Source organism: Crinia signifera, chromosome 2 (genome assembly GCF_055691185.1).
Source record: "Crinia signifera chromosome 2, ASM5569118v1, whole genome shotgun sequence".
NCBI lineage: Eukaryota > Metazoa > Chordata > Amphibia > Anura > Myobatrachidae > Crinia > Crinia signifera.
Window position 1 is genome coordinate 224,727,491 of NC_139218.1, and position 23,556 is coordinate 224,751,046.

The 23,556-nt window shown below is 45.1% G+C and overlaps 1 protein-coding gene across 1 annotated transcript in view; it reads left to right on the forward strand.

Moving 5' to 3' along the window:
- The window catches only part of RASL10B (RAS like family 10 member B), a 140,608-nt gene that overhangs the window by 89,196 nt on the left and 27,856 nt on the right, over positions 1 to 23,556 (forward strand). The window contains exons 3-4 of the mRNA XM_083173908.1: positions 16,793 to 17,139; positions 22,900 to 23,024. Of these exons, the coding sequence (XP_083030034.1) occupies positions 16,924 to 17,139; positions 22,900 to 23,024 (341 nt within the window). The 5' untranslated portion in view covers positions 16,793 to 16,923. The remainder of the gene's footprint in view (positions 1 to 16,792; positions 17,140 to 22,899; positions 23,025 to 23,556) is intronic.

Here is a 23,556-nt window from a genome sequence, read left to right on the forward strand (position 1 = left end):
AACAGGAATTACTAGCCATTAAATTGGCCTTTGAAGAATGGCGGTACTTGTTGGAAGGGGCTAAGTTTCCTATATCCGTCATCACAGACCATTAAAACTTGTTATATTTGCAGAACGCCCAGTGTCTGAACCCCAGACTAGCCCGATGGGCCTTATTCTTCACGAGGTTCGAGTTTGTGTTATCCTTCCGTCCTGGGTCTCAAAATGGCAAAGCGGACGCACTCTCCAGATCTTTCACGTCCACTACAGAAGATCGTACCATAAGCCCAGTTCTCAGCCCTACAGTGTTTGCCAAGACTGCTGTAGTATCCATTCCTAGAGGAAAGACTTTTGTTGATCCTGGACTCAGATCATCTTTGCTTCAGTGGGCACACTCCTCTCGTTTTTCTGGTCATTGCGGTGTAAAGAAAACTTTAGAATTCATTAAAAGAGCGTACTGGTGGCCGTCCATGAGGAAAGATGTCACTGACTTCATAGCATCCTGTACCCAGTGTTCTTGTCATAAATCTTCTCGTCAAGCTCCAGCTGGTCTTCTTCAACCATTGTCCATACCTGAGTCACCCTGGTCACACATATCGATGGACTTTGTCACCGATCTGCCTCTGTCACAAGGGTTCAACACGATCTGGGTCGTCATCGACCGTTTCTCCAAGATGGCACATTTCGTTCCACTAAAGGGCCTTCCGTCTGCTTCTAAATTGGCTCAAATATTTATAGCTGAAATATTCCGTCTACATGGTCTTCCGAGAGAAATTGTATCTGACAGAGGGGTACAATTTGTATCAAAGTTTTGGAGAGCGTTGTGTAGTGCGTTGCAGGTAAAACTGAACTTTTCTTCGTCTTATCATCCGCAGTCCAATGGTCAAACAGAAAGAGTAAATCAAGATTTGGAGACCTTTTTACGCCTGTATCTGTCCTCCTCGCAAGACAATTGGAAGGAGCTTCTGCCTTGGGCCGAATTTGCACATAACAACTCTTATCATTCCTCCACCGAAAAGACTCCCTTCTTTATTGTGTATGGCCGTAATCCACGTGTTCCAGAATTCCAAAATCTTCCTGTTTTTGATATACCAGCTGTTAATTCGTCTGTCCAATTTTTCTCAAGCGTTTGGAGGAATGTTCATGCTTCATTAGAGAAAGCTTCCCAACGTTACAAGAAATTCTCTGATCGGCACAGACGGGCAGCCCCGAAACTCAAGGTGGGTGACAGAGTTTGGCTCTCCACCAAAAATATTAGACTCAAAGTTCCGTCTATGAAGTTTGCACCTCGATTCATTGGGCCATATACAGTAATTTCTGTGATCTCTCCATTGGCTTATAAATTACAGTTGCCTCGTTCTTTGAAAATTTCTAATACATTCCACATCTCTTTATTAAGACCATTGATATTAAATCGATTCCAGAATAAAGTACCCAAATCTCCTCAGCCTCAAGCTCATCATGATGTTGCTTTTGAAATTAAAAAAATTGTGGACTCTAAAATTCGTTCAGGACAAGTCCAGTATCTGGTAGACTGGAAAGGCTTCGGTCCAGAAGAACGATCCTGGGTGGATGCTGCTCGCGTCGATGCTCCCACTTTGGTCCGTAAGTTTCATCAACAATATCCAAGAAAACCATGGAAGTGTCCAGAGTCCACTTCAAAAGGGGGGGGTGCTGTCACGGCCGCGGTTAAGACGCGCCGCTCACCTGTTCATCTCCGGCGGCGGGGCCTGCGGGCCATCCGTCCGGGTGCAGGGCGGGGAGCGCGGCGTCCAGGTCTTCCGGCTGCGACCATCCTTCTGGGGCCTGCGGCACACGCGTCCAGCATGAGAGCTAGCCAAAGTTGTATGTCTCCAGTCCGGACGCCGCCATGTTGTCGTAGCCAGCCAATGGTTCAGAACCCCAGTTCAGCTCCTCCAATCAAGATCTGCCCTGGGGGATAAAGCAGAGCCCTCTGGGGCATACAAGCGCCAGTGCTTTGTTGTCAATCCCTGTGGAGGAAGCTTCAGCCTGAGCTCCTGTCCTTTCCCTGTGATATCCCTGATCCCTGTCTTCGTTACCTGCAGTTCAACACCTGATATCTGGATACCTGCATTTGCATTCTGCTCCCAGCCCTTACAGCGTCACACCTGTTCCCTGGACTTTGCAATTGCACTCTGCCTCCAGCCTTTCAGGTTTGCTACAGTCTCTCAAGCCTCTGCACATGCTGCAGTCCTGCGTGTCTGTTGACACATCTCCACTCCTGCTGTCGACCAGCTGCACCTGTTGCCAGCCCTGCGTGTCTGTTGACACATCTCCACTCCTGCTGTCGACCAGCTGCACCTGCTGCCAGCCCTGCGTGTCTGTTGACACATCTCCACTCCTGCTGTCGACCAGCTGCACCTGTTGCCGGCCCTGCGTGTCTGTTGACACATCTCCACTACTGCTGTCGACCAGCTGCACCTGCTGCCAGCCCTGCGTGTCTGTTGACACATCTCCACTCCTGCTGTCGACCAGCTGCACCTGCTGCCAGCCCTGCGTGCCTGTTGACACATCTCCACTCCTGCTGTCGACCAGTTGCACCTGCTGCCAGCCCTGCGTGCCTGTTGTCACATCTCCACTCCTGCTGTCGACCCGCTGCTCCTGTCGTCAGTCCTGCGTGTCTGTTGACACATCATCACGTCTGCCTGTGGTCCAAGTTGCACCTACTGCCACTCTTCCGTGCCTGCGGACGCCTCACCATCCTGCTGTCTGCCTCCGCACCTACTGCCAGTCTTCCGTGCCTGCTGACGCCTCACCATCCTGCTGTCTGCCTCCGCACCTACTGCCAGTCTTCTGTGCCTCCTGACGCCCCACTATCCTGCTGTCAGCACCCGCATCTACTGCCAGCCCTCCGTGCCCGCTGACGCTTCTCCATCCTGCTGTCTGCATCTGCACCTGCTGTCAGTCATCGGATGTCGCTGACTTCCGGCGTCTACTGCCCATTGCCGTCTGCCCCCACAGTCAGTCTTTGTGTTCCCCAGTAAGCTAACAGAGACTCTGGGACCTTTCCCATTATTCTGGACTTTCAGTTGTTGCCCAGGTACATCACTGGGTTTTCTGATCTACAGTTTCATATATGGTCTTGCCTTCTCATGTTGGTGCTACAATAAAGCGTTATATCAAACCTGCTATTCTCCAGTCTCCTTCAAGCCGCAAACACCCAACCTCCAGGCCTCAGACAGATCCACAAGGTACCCCTAGCGTGACACACACCACCAAAAAAAAATATCCTGCATTTGTAGAGGTCAAAATACGAACTTTCATGGCCATGGCACGCAAATGGATCGATGGGCAACTCAGGAAGCGGATGTCCAGTGCAATTTAAACCTTTGGCCTCCAACCACAGAGGAAGTGAACCAGGTCTCATTTGGGCCCTTTTTTGCCCCTTTTAGATGGGGCCTTGGGGACAGGGGCCTTTGGGTCAGCTGGCTTTCGGCGTCTTCCCCTAGTCGACACAGGAGGGTCAGCCGAGGTGGAAGGTTGTGGAGCAGCTTGGGGTGGGGCAGCAGATGGGGGATTGTCCCTTAGGGACCTGGCGGTGGACAGCTGCTCCGCAATAAGTTCATTCTGGCGGCTGAGGTGTTGGCCAATGCTTAGCATGCCAGCCGCCAGAGTTTCATTAATGCGGTTCAACGCCTCAACCTGCAGCTGGTTTGTGGCCTTCCACTCCGCCAGAAAATCCGCCACCTGCTGCTGACGGATCGCAGCATCCACCCCTTGCTGCTCGATCCTGTCCAGCATCACCAACAGGCTCTCACTCAATGTCTCCTGGGGCTGGGGGCGACGTCTTGCTGGAGGCTGGACCACCTGCTCCACCTGTGGCTCTGCAGAGGAAGATGCTGCCGGTACATCCTGACTTTCTGCTTCTGCTAGGATAAGAATTGAAAACAATGTCACAATCACATACGCAATAAAAAATATCTTTCTAAATACAATGCATTACTGTGACTTACCATCAAAAGCAGCAGCAAAGACCTCCGCCGGGAGCTCACTGTCCATATTGGAGATCCCCCTGATCTCCCCCACATCGATGACGTCACAGGAGTCCAGCTCCAGGGGGGTATACTCCAAATGGTCAGGCATAGGACCGCTCCCGGTGGACATGCTGTGGTTGTACCGGTCAGTCATCTTCCTCTTCAGGGCACTTTTGAAGTCAGTCCACCTACAAGTTTAAAAATACAAATATCACCATGAGATATGTGCACCACTGTGCTACGTGTAGGGTTACCACCTAGTCCCTTTAATTCCGGACACATGTTACACAGGTTCTGTGGCAGTTTAAAATTAGGGGAAGTGGAGTCTTGAAGTCAGCCAGCCACAGAACCTGTGTAATTAATATGTGTCCGGAATTAAAGGGACTAGGTGGTACCCCTAGCTACGTGACATTTCCTAGTGTGGGTGATCTTATGTTTTTTTGCCATGTGTGGCCAAATATTTCTTTGATGGACAAAACCATGTGCACTGCAGGTGAGGCAGGTGTAAAACCCCACCCAAATCTGATTATCTCTGCACAAGTAACACCTGCCTCACCTGCAGTGCACATGGTTTTGTCTATCTAAGAAATATTTGGGCAGAAAGAGTGAACTAGAATAAGGGCCTCAGTTCCTGCTGGAGACTGCTGAAAAATTGACCTGACAAACACACTAACCTTTTCTTCACCGCGTCCCAAGTTCTGACCACTGGTGACACCTGGTTCACTTCCTCTGTGATCTTGTCCCAAAGGTTTCTCCTTGCACTGGCACCCGGCTTCCTGGTTGCCAATTCAATCCATTTGCGTGCCCTGGGCACTAGAATTCGCATTTCGGCCTCTACAAATGCAGGGTTTCTCCTTCTGGTGGTGGTATCCTGCTCAGTCATCACCCTAGATGTTGCAGCACGTTTTCTGGTGGCCCCAGTTCTCTCACCATGCACCTGCTGGGTCACACCTGTTTGGAGAGATGCAACCTCTTGTTCTGGCTGGTTGCTTGGCCCTTGTGGAGCTGGTGGAGGTTCACCAGGGCCTGTTACTGAGGGGCCCGCTTGATCTTGCAGGCGACTCCTCTCTTGGGCCCTCCTTCTCCGCTCCTCTTCCCTCTTCTGTAATGCTTCAAGCAGGGATTCTGCTTGTGCTCTCTGCAGAGCGTCCTCTGCTGCTGAATCGTCAGAGTCAGACATGTTTGCAGCAATTGTGGGCTGCATCTGACTGAATATTTATATGTTAATCTCCCGCCACGAACAAGGGGGCGTATATATTTTCCCGCAAGGTAGATGCAAATTGACGCCGATATTTCCCGCCGATAATTGCCGCTTAAATTACGCAGGTCTCAATGCACCTGATCAATCACCCGTATATGTATATACACAGGTTGTGGAGCATTGTGGGCTACATCGTGAAATGTGTGCACCTGTCATTCCAATGATGAGTGTTGTCAGCTGGTATCTGTTGGAGTTCGTGTATGCTTTGTGAGTCACATTTCAAAACATCACGTTATCATGCTTGCCTTGCATATGTAATGTGTATGAAATTGTCATACAGCAACATGTTGCATTATGGCCCTTTAGGCAGCGTAGTTATAAGTAGAGGGTTGCGTGTATTATTTTCCGCCTACTGTATATACAGTACTCCTCTCCATGCATATCGGTGTATCGTGCCCCCTTTAAGCAGCGTAGTTATAAGTAGAGGGTTGCGTGTATTATTTTCCGCACACTGTAAATACAGTACTTCTCTGTTCATTGAATGCATGCTGTTGGTTGTGGTGTGTGTATATCGGAACGGTCCGCGTAAGTTTCTATTCGCATCCAGTTTGTTAATGTAAGAGGGATTAATAAAGTTAATACCAAACAAACAATTTTTTCGACCAATCAGCAAGCACCAAAAGTGATATATGTACCTGCAATTAATAACTGCGCCATTGCCAATATGACTTGTCCAAGAGCTAGGCCCTTTTCGACGTCAGAGCTTTTGGCCCTGGTGGAAGTGATGGACCGTCACCTGGGGCCCAGGGGCCCTTATGTCAGTAATGCCGACAAGCGGCGGGCGTATACTGCTGCCCGCCGCCTCATCTTCTCTACGACCGGCGTCCGCAGAAGCCTGGGGCAGGTTGAGCGGCGCTGGTCAGACCTGCGCCGGCGGCAGCCGGTTTTACTCAGCAGCCTTCGCCGCCATATTGCCCGATGTAAGTTTTGATTACTAGTATGTCAGCGTTTTTTAGCAATGTTTTGTGTACTTTTTATAAATATGTTCCTGAGTATGGGGGTGTATATGGGGGGTATATGGGTGTATATGGGGGGTATATGGGTGTATATGGGTGTATATGGGTGTATATGGGGGGTATATGGGTGTATATGGGTGTATATGGGTGTATAGGGGGGGGTTTAAGTAGTTGATCAGTTTTTGGGTGTAGGATATCAAATAGTTTGCATGATAAATGTCTGAAATTTCACAGCAATGATAATTTTGAAGGTTATGAGCATGACTAATGTGAATTTTTCTTTCCCCCTTTTTTATGAAACCCAATCTTCGATTTCTATGCCATCAACATGAACATTTCAGCACGGGCAAGGGCACGCATTGAAGCCCGGGAGCAGGCAGCCCGGGACCAGGCAGCCGAGGAGGAGGAGGAAGAGGAGGAGGAAGAAGAGGAAGAGGAGGAGGAGGAGGAGAAGAAAGAGCAGGAGGAGGAGGAGGAGGAGGAAGAAGAGGAGCCCCAGGGTGCAGTTTGGACCCACACAATTTCCCCATCCCCTTCCCCCTCCACAACCCCCACCCCCTCCACAACCCCCACCCCCACCCCCCCCCCCTCCCCACCCCATTTCCAACCCCCCTACACCTCTCCACCACCCACCCCCAAACCTCTCCACTCCCCACTCACACCCACTACCTCGGGCCAAACTACAGGACCATCCACCTTGCTCCTGACCCCCACATATATATATATATATCCCCTGCAGGTAACCATTGACCAAGTTTATTCTGCCTTTACTCTATGTTTTGACAGTGTAATATTCGCCCATGCAGTGTGCGGCCAGTAATGACAAGTGCAAGGGGGCCCCCCGCTCTAAAGTACCCCGGGCCCCCCAAAGGCTTAATCTGCCACTGGTGCAACTTAAATGTAGAGATTGTTTTGGTAATAGTGTGTGAGGCCATGCGGATGCATGCTTTACAAACATAGCTGTAGGCCTATAATTTGTACAGCAATGTCCTAAATTTAAAATAGTAAGGAGTGCTTAAGCCACAACAATGTCATAACCCTTAAATAGCACAGGCTAATTGTGAGGTTAGAGGAGAGTCCCCCAAAACCAAAGTACCAATTGGGATACAGCATACATTCATTGATGAAGGAGTAATTGAATTAATGTTATTTACTATGTACAGTATGTGTGTGTTAACATATTTTTTTTTAGTACTGTGTTTACAGCAGACCCATCTTCAATGTAGTTTCTAAATGTATGTGGCCTTCACACATAACTCTGAACTTTTTATTATGTACAAATACAACAAACATTTGTGTATATTAATTTTTTGTTTTATCCCTTCATTACAGACACTGAACAGCAGCAGGAGGAGGTGGCCGCAATAATGCGGGAAATAATGCTCACCATGGTGTACCTGCAGCTCCTTTTTGGGCTTCTGGAGGCCTGCCTTTAATTTTTTATTTATCCCCCCCCCCCTTTTTATTTTTGTATCCAATAAAAGTTTGATTACAGTTCGAAATTGCCTGTGTTTTTAATAATAAATATGTTAGAGGGCGTGTAAGGGTAGGTACATACAGATGTGTACTGTAAGTTATACTTGTAATTTGAGGTGAGGGGTAATGATTGATGTGTGAATGTGTGTGTTTTTGAGTAAAATAACACATAGTGAAAATGCATGAATGTTTAATGTTGTTCGATTAAAACATCACACATAACATCAGGGTAGGTATACATGTTACACATTTTGGACAAAGTAATTACGTACATAATTTAGTACATATACAGAAACACCAACATAACTTGATTTAAAAGTAACAGCAATATGGGGACACATAGATAGTGATTAAAATGCCACATTAGAACATAACAAATATACATGTAATGTGGGTTAAAATGTAGTTTTATTAGGTCTTTATTAAGGTAGACAATTGAGTTAATAGAAAACAATAAGTGAATAACAAATAGATTAATTAATCAATTGTCAGATTAGTAGTTGAGAGGCAAGATTTGCAGGTCCATATATGTGAAGGGTATGCCAGCGTGCACGGACGTACGCTCACTCTCACGAGCGGTGACATAAGCTGAGTTTTCCATTGAAAACAATAGGGACCCGTCCGTGCAAACTGGCGTACGCTCAGATCTCCGCAAGAAGGCGGTGGGGAGACGGAGTAAAGACGGCCGTAGACGGCGCCGTACGCTCAGTTGTACGCCTGTTGTCGGAGTGCAAGGGCTGGCCCGTCCGCGTACGTTGCCGTACGCTCATTTGTACGGCACTCCCCTTCTACGGTATTTCTGGCCGTACGTAAGCGGCTGATTTGTGGGTGGAGTTAACCCTAACGGCCGCGTACGGCTAGCGTGCGGTAATGGCGAACGTACGCACGTTTGGCCGCTCCGATCAGAATAATGCCCTGTATGTATTCTTTTGGCGATCTCCTGTAAATAGATAGTTGTCAGAAAAAACGACAACAACTTTATAAGAACCAATTCCTCTACATGCTATTTAAAGAGTGTGGTTAATAAAATACCTGTTACAAAGATTGCAAGTTGTAATCACTGACAGATTTAGTGGTCAGACTGTCTAGGCACAATGGGAGTCATTCAGACCCGATCACTCGGCTAAGAGCTACCAGACAGTGCGCATGTGCGAGCCATCCGTGTTATCACAGCCAGTGGTGGCTAGCCATCGCTGGCCATTTGCAACTTGAGTGACAGGCACCAGACATTTGGGGGTGGCACACCGGCGTTTTCTGTGCCCCAGAGAACCCAGGCATTGCCTGGCCGTTGGGAGCGAGGGCTGCTGACGTTAGAAGCAGCCTCCTTCTCCACATGGCCATCCCAGACTTACCCGGCTGGTGCACATGGAGGAGTGCAGGAGACCTTTTGATGGTGATTGCGAATGGTTTTCCCCCGGTTGGCACGGCTGCCATGCGCAGGGGTGGGTAGAGACTGTGGCATGGCGGTGTTTACCTGTTCACTGAGCTCTGCAGAATTGCAGCCCAGCAATCAGGTCTGAATAACCCCCAATATTATTGCCACTTCCCCACAACTTCCCTCAGCCCCTGTGGTCATGGTCAGTTAAGCATACTGTAGCTCTAGCGCTGCATAGCAGTAGCGACAGGCAGCTCTACATAGGAGGTGATGTTGGTTGTAGGAACTGGGTAGGAGTCATAGTGGACACATGGCAGCTGGGTAGGGGATGACAGTAGGAGACACTGGATAGGGGTAAAAGTATACACATGGCAGCTGGGAAAGATGGTGTTAGGAGGGACCGGGTAGGGCCACTAGTAGGGACTTGTGGCAGCTGTGGAGGGGCTGATTGTTGTGGTAGGAGACACTGAGTAGGAGCAGTAATAGAGGCATGGCAGGTTGAGGAGGTGATGGTGGTAGTAGGGACTGGTTAGGACTAGTAGTAATATTAATACAAGGCAGCTGGGTGATGATAGTAGGAAGCACTCTGTAGGGTTAGTAGTGGGGACTCATGGCAGCTGGGGAAGGTGGTGGGGATGATGATGATAGTAGGGACTGGGTGGGAGTAGTAATAGGGATACATTTCAGCGGGGAAGATGATCATTGAAGGTGGGACTAGGTACGGGTAGTAGGAATACATGGCAGCTGATGAGGTGGAGGAAGTGAATAGTGGTAGTAGTTTAGTCCCTGTGCTACTCACTGTGGTGATACTGCTCTCTACATGACATTAATGGTGCTGGATGTCCAACGGTGGCTGTCTTATGTACGATTATTACGGTAGTGCAGAGTGTCTTTGTGTAGGCCTTATTGATATGATTCAGCGGTTCCAATGCTTACCTGTCCGGATGATCTTGTGGGTGCTACCATTCAAGGTTTGCTCGACGGGTGGGTGCATATAACTTGTTCACAGGTTTCTATGTTTGGTTACCACTGTGATTGCTGTCGCTGCAGATCTGTTGCATTTGGCTTGGTGCCGCTATCTTGCCGGGTCACAAAACAAATCTAATCTATTCCGATCTCAGCCACTGTCAGCCAATCAGCAGACACTAGGGGGTATAACGGTGTTCATTCCACAAGCAACTGACACCAGCGCACCACTATTGAGCTAGTCTGCAGCAGTGTCCTAAGCTACCATCAACTATCCTGAATCTAATTCAGTCCCCAGATGGAAGAATTTCTTCAGTCTTCAGATCCAGTCCAGTCAATCCAGTTATTCCCCTGGAATTACTGTACTTCTTCAGTCTTCAGATCCAGCCCAATCAATCCGGTTACTCCTCTGGAATTACTGTACTTCTTCAGTCTTCAGCTTCAGTCCACTCAGTCCAGTTACTTCTCTGGAATTATATTTCTTCAACTTCAGTCCAGTCAATCTGGTTACTTATCTGGTACAATTTTTTTTCAAGTCCCGGTCAATACCCCTGATTTGTTAGATTCTGTGCCTCTGTCCTGGATATAGCCAATCTCTCTCTTCTGGTTCTCACACTATAAGGAGATAATCTGTTGGGATGGGGGTAAAAATTAAAGAAAGTGTGGTTACTATTTACAGATGCCTGCTAAAGTCTTCTGTCATCTGATCCCGATTTCATCATGTCATAATGTTATAAGTGTTCAGTACGTGATTTTGGGCCAGATACACTAATACCCCTTTCACACCAGCCTAAATTCCCAGGTTGGGCCCGGGGAAAATTGCAGGGTTGCTCCCGCGACCAGCCCGAGTTTCTGGCTGGTGTGAAAGGGCCCAACCCGGCATCTGGGGGAGGGCGGGCTTGCTGCCGGGGCTCTCCATCTCCGGGGATTTCATATTCAGGATGGCGATGACAGGGACCATCCTCCCCGAAAGGGTCTCCAGCCCCCCAGCTCCTGAGCTGCTGTTGCCCATGCCCGCTCCATCACTTTCCAGGCACGTCATCAGCTGCTGCCATTGGTCCCGGGCAGCGGGATGTAGGAGACTCACATTGCTCTCTGTGCACCGCCTCACTGCATGGAACACAGCTGCTGCCAGTGTGTATGCAGGGCCTTCAGCCACACATCTCCCGGTGCTGCCGCGTCTGACAGCTCTGACAGCTTTTATAGCACAGCGCTGGGGAAGGAGCCGACGGCACCCAAATTCGCCGCTGGGGGAAGCCGCCGGGTGACTGCTGGGTATGTTCCACCCTGAGCCAATCCCCGGATGGCCCCGCCAGCATCATCCCACTCACCCCACCTCCCACCGCCTGACCAGAAAATGCAGGGACTAGGCTGGTGTGAAAGGGGCAAACTCGGGAATGTCCCTGCATAATCCAGGGACCATATTCCCGGGTAAGTCCCTGCATTATCTCGTGTGAAAGGGGTATTAGCTTCAAAAGTGATAAAATGGAGAGTGCTAAAGAGCCAGCCAAGCAGCTCCTGTCTGACATTCTTCAAACACAGCCTGTGACATAGCAGGTAGGAGCTGATTGGCTGTCTGTTTATCACTTTTGAAGCTTAGTGCTTCTGGCCCTCTTTGTATGTTCATTTAGAGAGATATGTAAAAAAAAAAAGGTATATTGAGCTCTGTGGATAGACCTGGTTATGATGCACAACATGGAATTTATGGATTGACCTTTGCGCTAAACCTTCGCTGAGGGATATAGAGGAAGGTGAGGGTCACCTACCCACACCAAACAGTGGACAATATAGAAAGAATTTACCAATGTATCCCCATAGCGCTGCTAAAGGTATAGTCCTTTTCCTCTTAGTTGGTTACCCAAAATGAAGAAAAAAAGGTACAATAGTGTAATACAGTTTTATACACACTTTAGATAAATATAATTGTGGATTTTTGTGATTTGACTCGTACCCTTTTCATATGTCTACTGATTTGTAGACAATAGCGTTTTACAGGGGAGCGGTCACGTCACCGATGCATCAAGTTTGTATCTTGACCCATAAAGAGAAGAAGAAAACTGGATGGTGCAATACAGTTTTATTCACTCTAAAAACATAAAAGAAACAGCAAGGTGGACTCTCACCAGGTTGTGTGGTCCACACACAAAGATGCAGACTCTAGCGTGTTGTTACAAATATGGAGGATCCCAGGCGTCCCTGATCGTCTCCCATGTTCAAGTCCCACCAAGCTGCTCCCTCCAATACCCAACGCGTTTCGAAACAGCAATGTTTCTTTATCAAGGCATATGGAGACCTTCATCTGATACCTTTATTTATACCCCTATACACATTGCCTAATGCCAGACATGGAGTTTTCCTGCCAGCTAACATAATACATTACAATATGAGGAAAGACCAAAGTCTGTTTCGTTTTTTCTTCTGGACCCGCGGTAAATGCAGCTACTTCCAGGTTTCGTATAAATATAGGTATCAGATGAAGGTCTCCATATGCCTTGATAAAGAAACATTGCTGTTTCGAAACGCGTTGGCTATTGGAGGAAGCAGCTTGGTGGGACTTGAACCTGGGAGACGATCAGGGACGCCTGGGATCCTCCATATTTGTAACAACACGCTGTAGTCTGCATCTTTGTGTGTGGACCACACAACCTGGTGAGAGTCCACCTTGCTGTTTCTTTTATGTTTATGTTTTTAGAGTGAATAAAACTGTATTGCACCATCCAGTTTTCTTCTTCTCTTTATGGGTCAAGATACAAACTTGATGCATCGGTGACGTGACCGCTCCCCTGTAAAACGCTATTGTCTACAAATCAGTAGACATATGAAAAGGGTACGAGTCAAATCACAAACATCCACAATTATATTTAAGTGTGTATAAAACTGTATTACACTATTGTACCTTTTTTTCTTCATTTTGGGTAACCAACTAAGAGCAAAAGGACTATACCTTTACCAGCGCTTAGGAGACCTGGTTATGAGTTCAGTACTGAGGTTAAGGTATGGGGTGTAGGATGCACAGAGTTATGATCTCCTAATGGCTGAAGAGTGTGTGGGTATTGCGAAGTGTGTATCAGATGTGTATAAAGATATGGTATGTTGCATGTAAAGGGTGTATAAGATATCTTTAAAAATATGGTTTGGTGTTCCATCATTATACCTAAACTCATAACTCCAATTTCATACATATATACTGTATACCACATGAATGCCCCCTTTTGTTTCTTCCACACATAAAATTATCTAATGTATGTATTCTTCTCTGTGAGCCGGGGCAGGCAGGGCCCTTCTACCTTTTGACTGTCTGTAAATACCCTGTTTGTTGTATCACTGTCTCCTTTTGTAAAGCGCAAAGGAATATGCTGCGCTATATAAGAAACTGTTAATAAATAATAAATAAAAAAAATATATACAAACACAATTCAGGTGGACTTAAAAAGCTGCAAAATTCTCAGCTTTGCGAGTCAACTAAATGCTGCCCGCTGCACGCAGATTTCACCCTCATGCATGTGAATAGATGATTTGCATAAACATTCATTCACAGCTTGCGTGCGGGGACAGATTGAATAAATGGCATCTAAAGGAGGAGACTGCCATGCTGCCCCCAGCAGGTGGGCATATCCCTAATGTGCTAGTGGGAAATCCACCACGGTATGTAAAGAGGCATACACACAGGGCAATTTTAGCCCATTTTCTAAGCAATCTACCTAGGTCGCTTAGAAATGAAGCACGGATCGCTTCATGTGTATGCCTCCGAGCAAATCTTGACTACATGTACTCAAGATCTAGTAAATTTGCCAGTGTTCTCCCCAGAGAACACTGGCTAGCACAGATCACCCATACACACATCGCTAAGTGTACATGGGCGCACTAGTTACTGGGACTCGCTCAGCATGCATGAATGGATGCATGGATTTCCAAAAGGTGCCCATACACAGTACAATTATTGTATGCAATTTGGACTAGATCGCATCGCATACATTTCACAATGCACTGGAGTGCACATCTCATCACACTCGGCAATTGTATCGTGTATGGGCACCTTTAGACTGTAGTGACGGAGTTTGGAAACCTCTGTTTTATTTTCTGCTTGTATTCTAGATTTAGTAATGGAAAAATAACTTATATTTTTAGATTTTAGGTATGCATTTGTCTTTAATACCACTTCTCCATAAGTATATTTATTTAGTATTTTTCTATATCCAAAGAAGCTATGTCAGTACAAGTTCACAGAACATGGGCCCTTGTTCCAGTTGATTCGTTGGGGCACGTATTCGTACACCGAGCATTTCTTAGCTCACTGTGCATGCCTATCACTCAAAATGCGCATATGCAGGTTTGGCCAGCTGTGCACGCTCATGCCCTTCCAAGTAGAAATGGGCCAGCAAACGAACTCGTGTAGAGTAGGCGTAATGTGGGCGTATTGATGGGCGTGTAAACAAAACTGTGCAGCAAATGGGGCGTATACAAGGGTGGCGACTACAAGTGCGGGGCGGTGGCTTTGCTACACTGTGCGAGTGCTCGCGCTGTTTGAACTCAAAATCACTCGCTCTTTAAGAGTAAGTCTCAGGCCTTGCAGGCCAGCCACTTCTCGGCCCTGCATTCGCATGGGCGATCAACACGCACAATCGATAAACTACATGCACCTGCACCCAATGCACATACAAGTTTCTCTCATTAATCAATTAACTAACTAGATGGCAGCCACATAGATTGAGAGTTACTTAGGAAAGTGGCACATTCAGAACACAAGAAATACACATGTAATAAGGGTTCATTTGTAGTGTATTTGTGGAAGGCAATTTAAATTCAATGAACACCATAATTTAAGACTCATTGGTTAATGGGATGACAATGACTTCCGAGCAACTATGTGCTGTGGGTGTGTGAAACTCCCACAGAACCTGTTCGCTCGGCCGCATGTTGGATGTCGTAGCTAACAGGCCGAGCTCCGTGTGGACATGTTGCCGTACGTGCGGTCGCACGACTCTCCCCTTTGCCTTTTACTTATGAACAACCGAGTTTGCCCATCTTTATGGGTGTGCTTTCGCTGTCCATGTCCATGTGCGGTCCGTACGCTAGGCTAAGTGCAAATGTGTGGCCGAACGAATCAACCAGAATGAGGGCCATGATTTAGTTATTGGCACTTATGTTTACTGTTTTATGCAAGCAAGCCATCTTAATCTGACATTGATAAACATCATGCTTTCTATGTTGGCTTACCATACTATCCTTTTATACTGGGATAATCATGGATTATACAGATCATGTGGCTGATTAAAACCAGCAAAAATGTAGTTTTGAAGTCAGCCAGCCAGAGAACCTGTGTAATCCTTGAGCATCCTGTTTAAAGGGATATTATGGTATGTCTAGGCTTTTGTGTTTGCAAAAAATGTAGATGTAGAGCTCATATCCAGTCGACGTTTCGATGATGTCTAGATCAACCATTGTATGGTCGACCAGGCTTAGTCAAGCGCATCTAGTTAGACGCCTTAAGATGGTGGACAGCATCTAGATCGACAGTAAGGAGGTCAACAGACACAAGGTCAACATGAGTTTTTCACTTTTTCTTCGCTTTAGACTGACTTGGTTCATACTTTACCATCCAATTGGGCATAGAGCTATACTATAATGGTGTGCCCAAAGCATGGTGAGCATAGTGAGCCATGCTAGGGGACATTGTACACTTATTTGGTGTCCATGTTGACCTATGTCGACATAGCCACCAAAAAACATGAAAAGCTCAGGCCAACCTGACTGTGCTCCCTTTGACCTAACGCTTGCGTCTAACTTTCGTTCCGGTCGATCAAGATGCTATCGACTATCTTTTGGTGTATAACTAGAAGAGTTTGAGGGGGGGGGCGAACGGAGGATGCTTCACACGGGCCGCCTCCTCTCTTAAAGGGCCTCTGGCCACCGTGTTTCTTACATGAGAGATCGCATTTTTGAGGCAAGATTATTGAAATGATATTGGCTCGAGAGACTTTTCTTGCTCTGCAAATTTATTCCCATTTTGCAAAAGAAACTCCTTTGGCAATGGGCGTGGTTTAATAGATCTACTTTAAATAGATAGTCGACAGAGTCAAAAGGCCAACATAAAATTGATACAAAATTAGTCAACACAAGATATTTTGGTGTAATTTTGTATGTTTCACAAGAGCTGAGCCAAACTAGTGGAAATGTGTATCCTTGTGGGCTCACTTCATTCGCCAGACTTTGGGTAAGGTGCTCAGCACACATTACTATTCCAAGTTGTAGTCCACATGGATGCAAATAATGAAAACAATTGAAAGAAAAAAAAAAAGTTAAAAAACGTATCGACCATGTGTGTGTCAATCTTTTGAACCTGTCACCCTTAAGCACTGTCTACCTCTTGACCATGTTGCCATTTTTACATGTTCACTGTCTATCTTTTGACTGTAGATCCATCAACATGATACCTTTTGCACCAGCTCAAAGCGTATTGGGTTTGGATGCACTATCACAAAAATGTGGTAAAAACCCCGTTATACCATTTTGGTATGCAGGAAAACCCACATGCCGGGTTTCCACTGCGAGGGGTATCGCCAGAAAAAGCTGGCAATACCCCATAGAAGCCTATGGGTCTCTTAATGCATCCCCCCACCCCGATGTTTAACTTCATATCAGGTCCAATGTGTTAAAATCATGAGAGGTAAAGTTATTCTCTTTTTTTTAGTGATAAGACTGTTGGACCAGACACTCATGCACTCTAGTTTATTATTTGAAATCATATTGTCTAATTTAGGTATTCTCTGTTATCCTTATACAGCCTCCTACTCTGCAAGGAGATGCTTCCTGAATGTGGCTGATCCTGCAGCCTCTGGAATATGCCGCAGCGGGACCATCCTGCCAACTCCACGGACCGTGTGAGGGAATCGCCCAACACCGGCCCAGGGAGGCATGGTGACGACCTTCAAGATTGCGGTTCTTGGGGCCCAAGGAGTGGGGAAAAGTGCCATTGTGCGCCAGTTCATGTACAACGAGTTCAACGAGACCTGTGTCCCCACCAAGGCTCGTCGTGTCTTCCTACCAGCTGTTGTAATGAATGGCCATGTCCACGAACTTCAGATCATGGACTTTCCTCCTATATCTTCTTTTCCAGTCAACACCCTACAAGTGAGTTTAGTTATGTGAACTGAAAATCAGGATATTTATTTGAAGCTTATTGGACACATCTAGCTTAAATTAAGAAGTTGCTGTCAAACTAGTTAGTTTCAAAACTCTTCAATCTGATCACATAGAGAATATGTCCTATCCAAGTATTACTAGTTCACATAAGCATTTTTGATTTCTATAATGCGCCCATAACTTGTGACTGACCTGTACCTTAACTTAAGCTAACCTAAAATAAATCACACCGACACGAAATAAAGACAAATACGGTAGATAAATAAATACACGGGACAACCAAGTGCTAGATTTCAAAAGGTCAACAAGCATTTATTGATTGATTGGTGACCATGTTTAAACTTTCAACTAAATTTGAGTTGCAATTTTAGGCTACGTTTTAAAACTAAGCTTTAAATTAAATTTGGAGGATGGCAGAGAGAAAGGAGCTACCAATGCCAGCCCAGTCAACTTGATCTTATCCAAAAACGAAGGAGGGGCTCACCAGTGCCTCCTACCTGCATAACCTGCATTGTGCGGGACCCACCACCATTTAACCTGGCAGAGCAATGGGCGCTCCCACACAGGAACGCCCTTTGTCCATTCGCATGGGAAGGACACACTCACCGTCCTAGCAAAAGGGGGTGCCCCACAATTACCTCGTTGCGCGCTCCTACATCATCACCGGGAAAGCCGCTCAACTAGTGTTATTACCAGCAGATGAGTGGCTTTGTGGAGGGCAGAGCTATGCTAAGCCTTCCACCCCCCCCCCCCCCCTCCATAATCGCCCAGTGTTTATGGACCTTTAAACTTGCTTCTAACTAATTGTTCCAAAATATAGGGCTCTTATATGGCATCATGCTTATCCAGACCTCAGCCAGTTTTATATGGCAAATGGTTTGTAGCATCAAATATTCATTCACATTGTAATAATAGTTAAAATTAACATAACAGTCTGCTGATCAATCCATGATCTATGTTCCTTTTATTTTGATAGATAGTATTTTATACTTTTTTTTATCTTTGCCAGAATAATAATAATCAGTTAGGACTTCCTACATACATTTTTTTCCAGTAATTCGGCACTACTGTACGTAACATCCACCTTTTTCTTTGCTTACTAATGAAAAGAGAGTGATTATATTTATAGTTGGGGGAATTATTTGATTTTAAACATTTTACGTATAAAGAAAAAAAGGAAATCGAGGGCTAAATAATAGACGCATCAGCTAGTAGATAAATACATAGTAGATCCTTCCCTAAATGGAGGTTGTAATCACATGCCATTCTTTCAGAAATTCCTTCCGTTCCTTCCAAACTGAGGCATGCGAAACATTTCCAGCTGCAAGGAGTAAAGGCATTGTATGTACAGTATGCACACGCATCACATTTCCCTGCCTGGCCTATTCTCACATTACTATAAGTTATCTGCATTCACGTTCTTTCTTCTCCCACCCCTTGCAATATTTTCTTCAGCTAGCGTGCCGGTGATCTGAGTGGTTACATAACATTTGCAGATTCAGGCAGGGGGAATCCCGCCACAGGCATGTCGCTTCACACTCTTTGAAGCTACTTCCCCCGTTTTTTTTCTATCCCTCTGCAACTTCCCACGCTGAGATGTGTGTGCTGCAAACCCTCAGGCAGAAGGGATGACCCTTTCCCTCATCAGCATCCCTGTTAAGGAGGAGTGCGTGGGATATAGTGACAGGAGGAGTGAGGGAAGAAAAGAATGAAGTAGGAGAATTCCTACAGCAGTTAAAATATGAAGAAATACTTTAAGTATAGATTTGACACAGATGTTGCTTGCTGACTACCTGGAGAGGTTTAGAGAAGACGCTAGAGACTATGCACTTCTTATACAATACAATACTCCCTACAAATACAGGTTTTGCAGTATCAATGGTACACATATATATATATATATATATATATATATATATATATATATATATATATATATATATTATATTGTGAGTTTGCAGCAGGGCTCTCCTACCTCCAAGTCTGTCTGTTGTTACCCAGTTTGTTTTATCACTGTCTACTATTGTAAGGCGCAATGGAATCTGCTGCACTATATAAGAAACTGTAAATATATATATATATATAACTTTAGAATAAGAGAGCACTCAGGCTTTTGTAGTAGATGAAATAAAAACACTCTTTAATCCAACATCGGTGACCCTTTGTCAAGATGTACACGAAGTGACTGTGAGAGCAGATCTATCGGTTATCTTTTACTGATGTTGGATTAAAGAGTGTTTTTATTTCATCTGCTACAAAAGCCTGGTGAGTGCTCTTTTATTCTAAAGTACTGTATATGGCCTTCCCCGATTGGGATCAGGAGCCTGGGATCTGCACCCCAGCAAGATATTGTGTTGCAAGATTGTGTGTGCCATTCTTTAACATATATATATATATATATATATATATATATATATATATATGTGGTGGGGAATGGCACTCCCAGCAATAACGGTAACTTCAGCCGGTGCCCTCACAGAAAGTGAGTACTATATGGGTCTGAGGTGCGGCACTCACGGCTATATTAAAAAACAGGTGACACTAGAGTAGATTATCAACGTTTCAATTTCATTGGCAAAATCATTCATTTCACCCTGATGAAAATTTCGACAATGAAATTGAAACGTTGATCATCTACTCTAGTGTCGCCTGTTTTTTCAAATAGCCCTGAGTGCCGCACCTCGGACATATATATATATATCTATATCCTCATCCAAAAGGGGTTTGAAATCCTGTCGGAAAAACCAGCACCAGACTTTACGGTATGATCCACAAAGTTTACAATCAATAAGTCCACAAAGAGCTATCTACTGTATAATATAAAGCCCAAATGTCCTATTACCAATAAACAACTTATCCGGGTGCCCTTTCAAAAATAAAAGCATATATGGAGAAAGTGAACTGCACTGAAGAACTAATAATGTACTTAGCTTGGCTGTCAGTGGCCAGAGGTTTTTTGCCACCAGTTTCAGATGGTTTACTGCCATTGATGGTAGCCATAGGCCTTGTTTTCTTCTCACGTTTGCAGTGATGGATGAAAATTCAATGCTGCATGCAAGCAACTTTCACAAAGAAGCATGGGCTGCAAGGCCAGGAAGTCTGGGGTGGCTTGTTCCCCATTTATAGGAACACAGTTTTCCCTCTACCGCCTCATTTCCCTCTACTCCAGGCATGTCCAAACTACGGCTCTCCAGCTGTTGTGAAACTACAAGTCCCATCATGCATTGCCACCATTTTGCTGTTATGGAATGCTAAAACAATGGCAAGGCATGCTGGGAGTGGTAGTTTCACAACAGCTGGAGGGCCACAGTTTGAACATGCCTGCTCTACTCCCTCAATGCAGCAGAATAGAGGGGAACTACAGGAGACATCACAAGCCCATTTTGCACATGTGCAGAACGGACCTTGTGTAAATGCAGATCTTTAATAATCATGAATCTGCGAGGTTCCCCTAAATTGTGCATAACTTGGAATCAGGCCCAGAATGCTGCACTGTGCACCCACTTCTATTGCAGTCAGTCACAGTGTATGGGGCAGGGCTGGCTTGCCTCAATGTCTTGATAGGCACACTGGTATGTCACAGACTGTAAAGGTTGTGTTCCATAGTGGGCACTTCATGAGGCAGTGGTGTTACCAATCCATAGTGGGCACTTCATGAGGCAGTGGTGTTACCAATCCATAGTGGGCACATGAGGCAGTGAATGGCTAGAAAAGGGAAATCATTTTTTTTTTTTTAAATAACTGTTGTGTTAAACATTTTTACAGAATATGGTGCAGTTCTTAAATCCAGAACAGACTGCACCTAAGTATAAATGGAGAGAAGGAAGTATAATACAATGCAGGCTTTGGGCCTGCTTCAGATATGCAAATATTTTTGCAACTGAGCGATTATTGGCAGACTGTGAGTCCGCTCAAAGTGGAGATTTCATTGCAGAGTGTTTGAAGGGACCTGATTGTTTAGGGGAGTGACGGCAAAAATGTACAGTAGATGTGTCATAACTATTTTCAGGGCATGTATATGCTGCATCCACTCTGAGTAGCCATAGAATTGTGATGGCTTCAGTCTTATGTAATTTCCCGGCTGCAGTTTTACATGCTAACATGAAAAGCCGCCTAGAAAAATCACAATTGCATACAACTCTGAATAAGGACATGTGTTCTATTTTATTTGAAACTGTACTACTAGAATATATCTCTTTTTTATTACTAGAAATGTAGCCATTTAATTGATTAGTATATTTTTGTACTCTGGGATGAGTATTTGGAAGTCCGGCATTACCCTATAGAGCCTTATGGGCTTATTGCTGCATCTGTGCTGTAGAGGGTTCCAGTTGGATGGCTAGATGGATGTAACACACGAGGTTGGCACATCCCACAAGTAAGGGAGGCATGGGTATGGGGAGGCTTACCCTGTCATGGCCCACACAACAGCTAGTGATCTGGCGCATGATTGGTCCAAAATACTACTTAACATATATTTTACCTACAGTAACAGACTGTTAGGATGACATACTACAATGATCTATGCCAGTGGTTCCCAAACTGTGTGCCGTGGCTCCCTGTGGTGCCTCGGGACACTTAGGAGGGGTGCCGTTTGTTGGTGGTCCTGGACCAATTCAACTATTTATGGTCAATTATTTATGGACAAAACCAGTGCTGGTGGCTGCCTATCATAAAATATGTGTACACACAGAAGGAAATAGTGCCCTTTACTACATAAATGAACCTACTGTAAGTATCACATATAAACACAATCTACTTAATTGTATAAAAAAAAATTTGGCCTAGGGGTGCAGTGAAAAACTTCTGATACTCTAGGGTGCCATGATTCAAAAAATATTGGGAACCCCTGATCTATGCATCTATAGAATGAATGATTCACAAAGTAACATTTCATATTGGCTTTACTTTAAAAATAATATAGCTGATTCCTAGTCTGGGTAGTGCAGGGGTTTGTGCAATTGTGAGCAGAAAGCCATGTCACCTATTCATTTTACTGAAACCGGTTTGCCTTTCCCATATATATGACTCACATAGCACTGTATATCACTCCCGTAAGTCAGAGCAGTTACAGTATGTGTGCTCACATTGGACCTTATTCTAGTTCACTCTTTCTGACAAAATCCTTCTTAGATGGACAAAACCATGTGCACTGCAGGGGGGCAGATGTAAAATGTGCAGAGATAATTAGATTTGGGTGAGTTATTTTGTTTCTGTGCAGGGTAAATACTGGCTGATTTATTTTGACACTGCAATATAGATCTCACTTTGAAGTAAAACCCCACCCAAATCTAATTCTCTCTGCACAAGTTACATCTGCCCCACCTGCAGATGTTAGTTCTTAGATGGTTTTGTCCATCTAAGAAGGATTTTGTCAGAAAGAGTGAGGCCCATTGTCACTGCCCAGTTTCCATCCAGAATACCTTATTTCATGGAAAGACCGATCTGGCCAAGTTCAGTACGCATAAGACAGAACTACTCAAAATTGTAAAAATCGACATCTACAAGTGTTTTGTATGCAAAAACTTGCCATTTCCTTCATAATCAGGCCCAATAATGTTAAGATCCAGTGTATTTCTCAGGCAATGTCATTCTTTGCTTATCTTTTCCTTTAAGTATGTGTGTTATGGTATAGAAAGGCTCACATCCTACTGCATTATTTTGGTCATCTTTTTTATGTGTTTGGCTAGCTGGGGTATGCCATACAGCTGCATTATAAGATTTAAGTTGACATGTTGTATGTTACAGGAGTGGGCAGATTCGTGCTGCCGGGGGCTCAGAAGTGCACATGCTTATATCCTCGTCTATGACATTTGTTGCTTTGACAGCTTTGAATACATCAAGACCCTGAGGCAACAGATATTGGAAACAAGGTAAGACGGAGTACCCAGGAACTGTACTATCTTTTGCATTTACAGTAACCAAATTATTACTTGCCCTTATCAGATAGAGTTATTCAATTTTTCTATGCCACTCATCATACTTGCAGCAATTCCTGATCTTTATTAAGACATTAAGGGTTAAAATTTACTAACATGGGAGTTCTATTTCAGATGGGATGTTGCTATGGGCAACCAATTAGAATCTACTTATTTATTTAACGCCTTCTAGAAGATAACAGTATCTGATTGGTTGCCCATCTGAATTAGAACTCCCATCTTAGTACATTTTCCTGTGGTATCAAAGTACCTGCAGAAGTTTACTGCTGGTAATTGTATGGGGGGAAGGGGTTGCTATCCTGTTCACTTAAATAGATTAAATGGTGGGAAATGTGATATTTTGTTTCACTGGCCTCAGGCAGGCAAAGCAAAATCCCCAAAAGCAACAGACCTGCTTAACAGAGACAACAGTGACAATTGTGAATTTGTAAGTGACACATTTCTAGCAAGATACCTCATACCACAA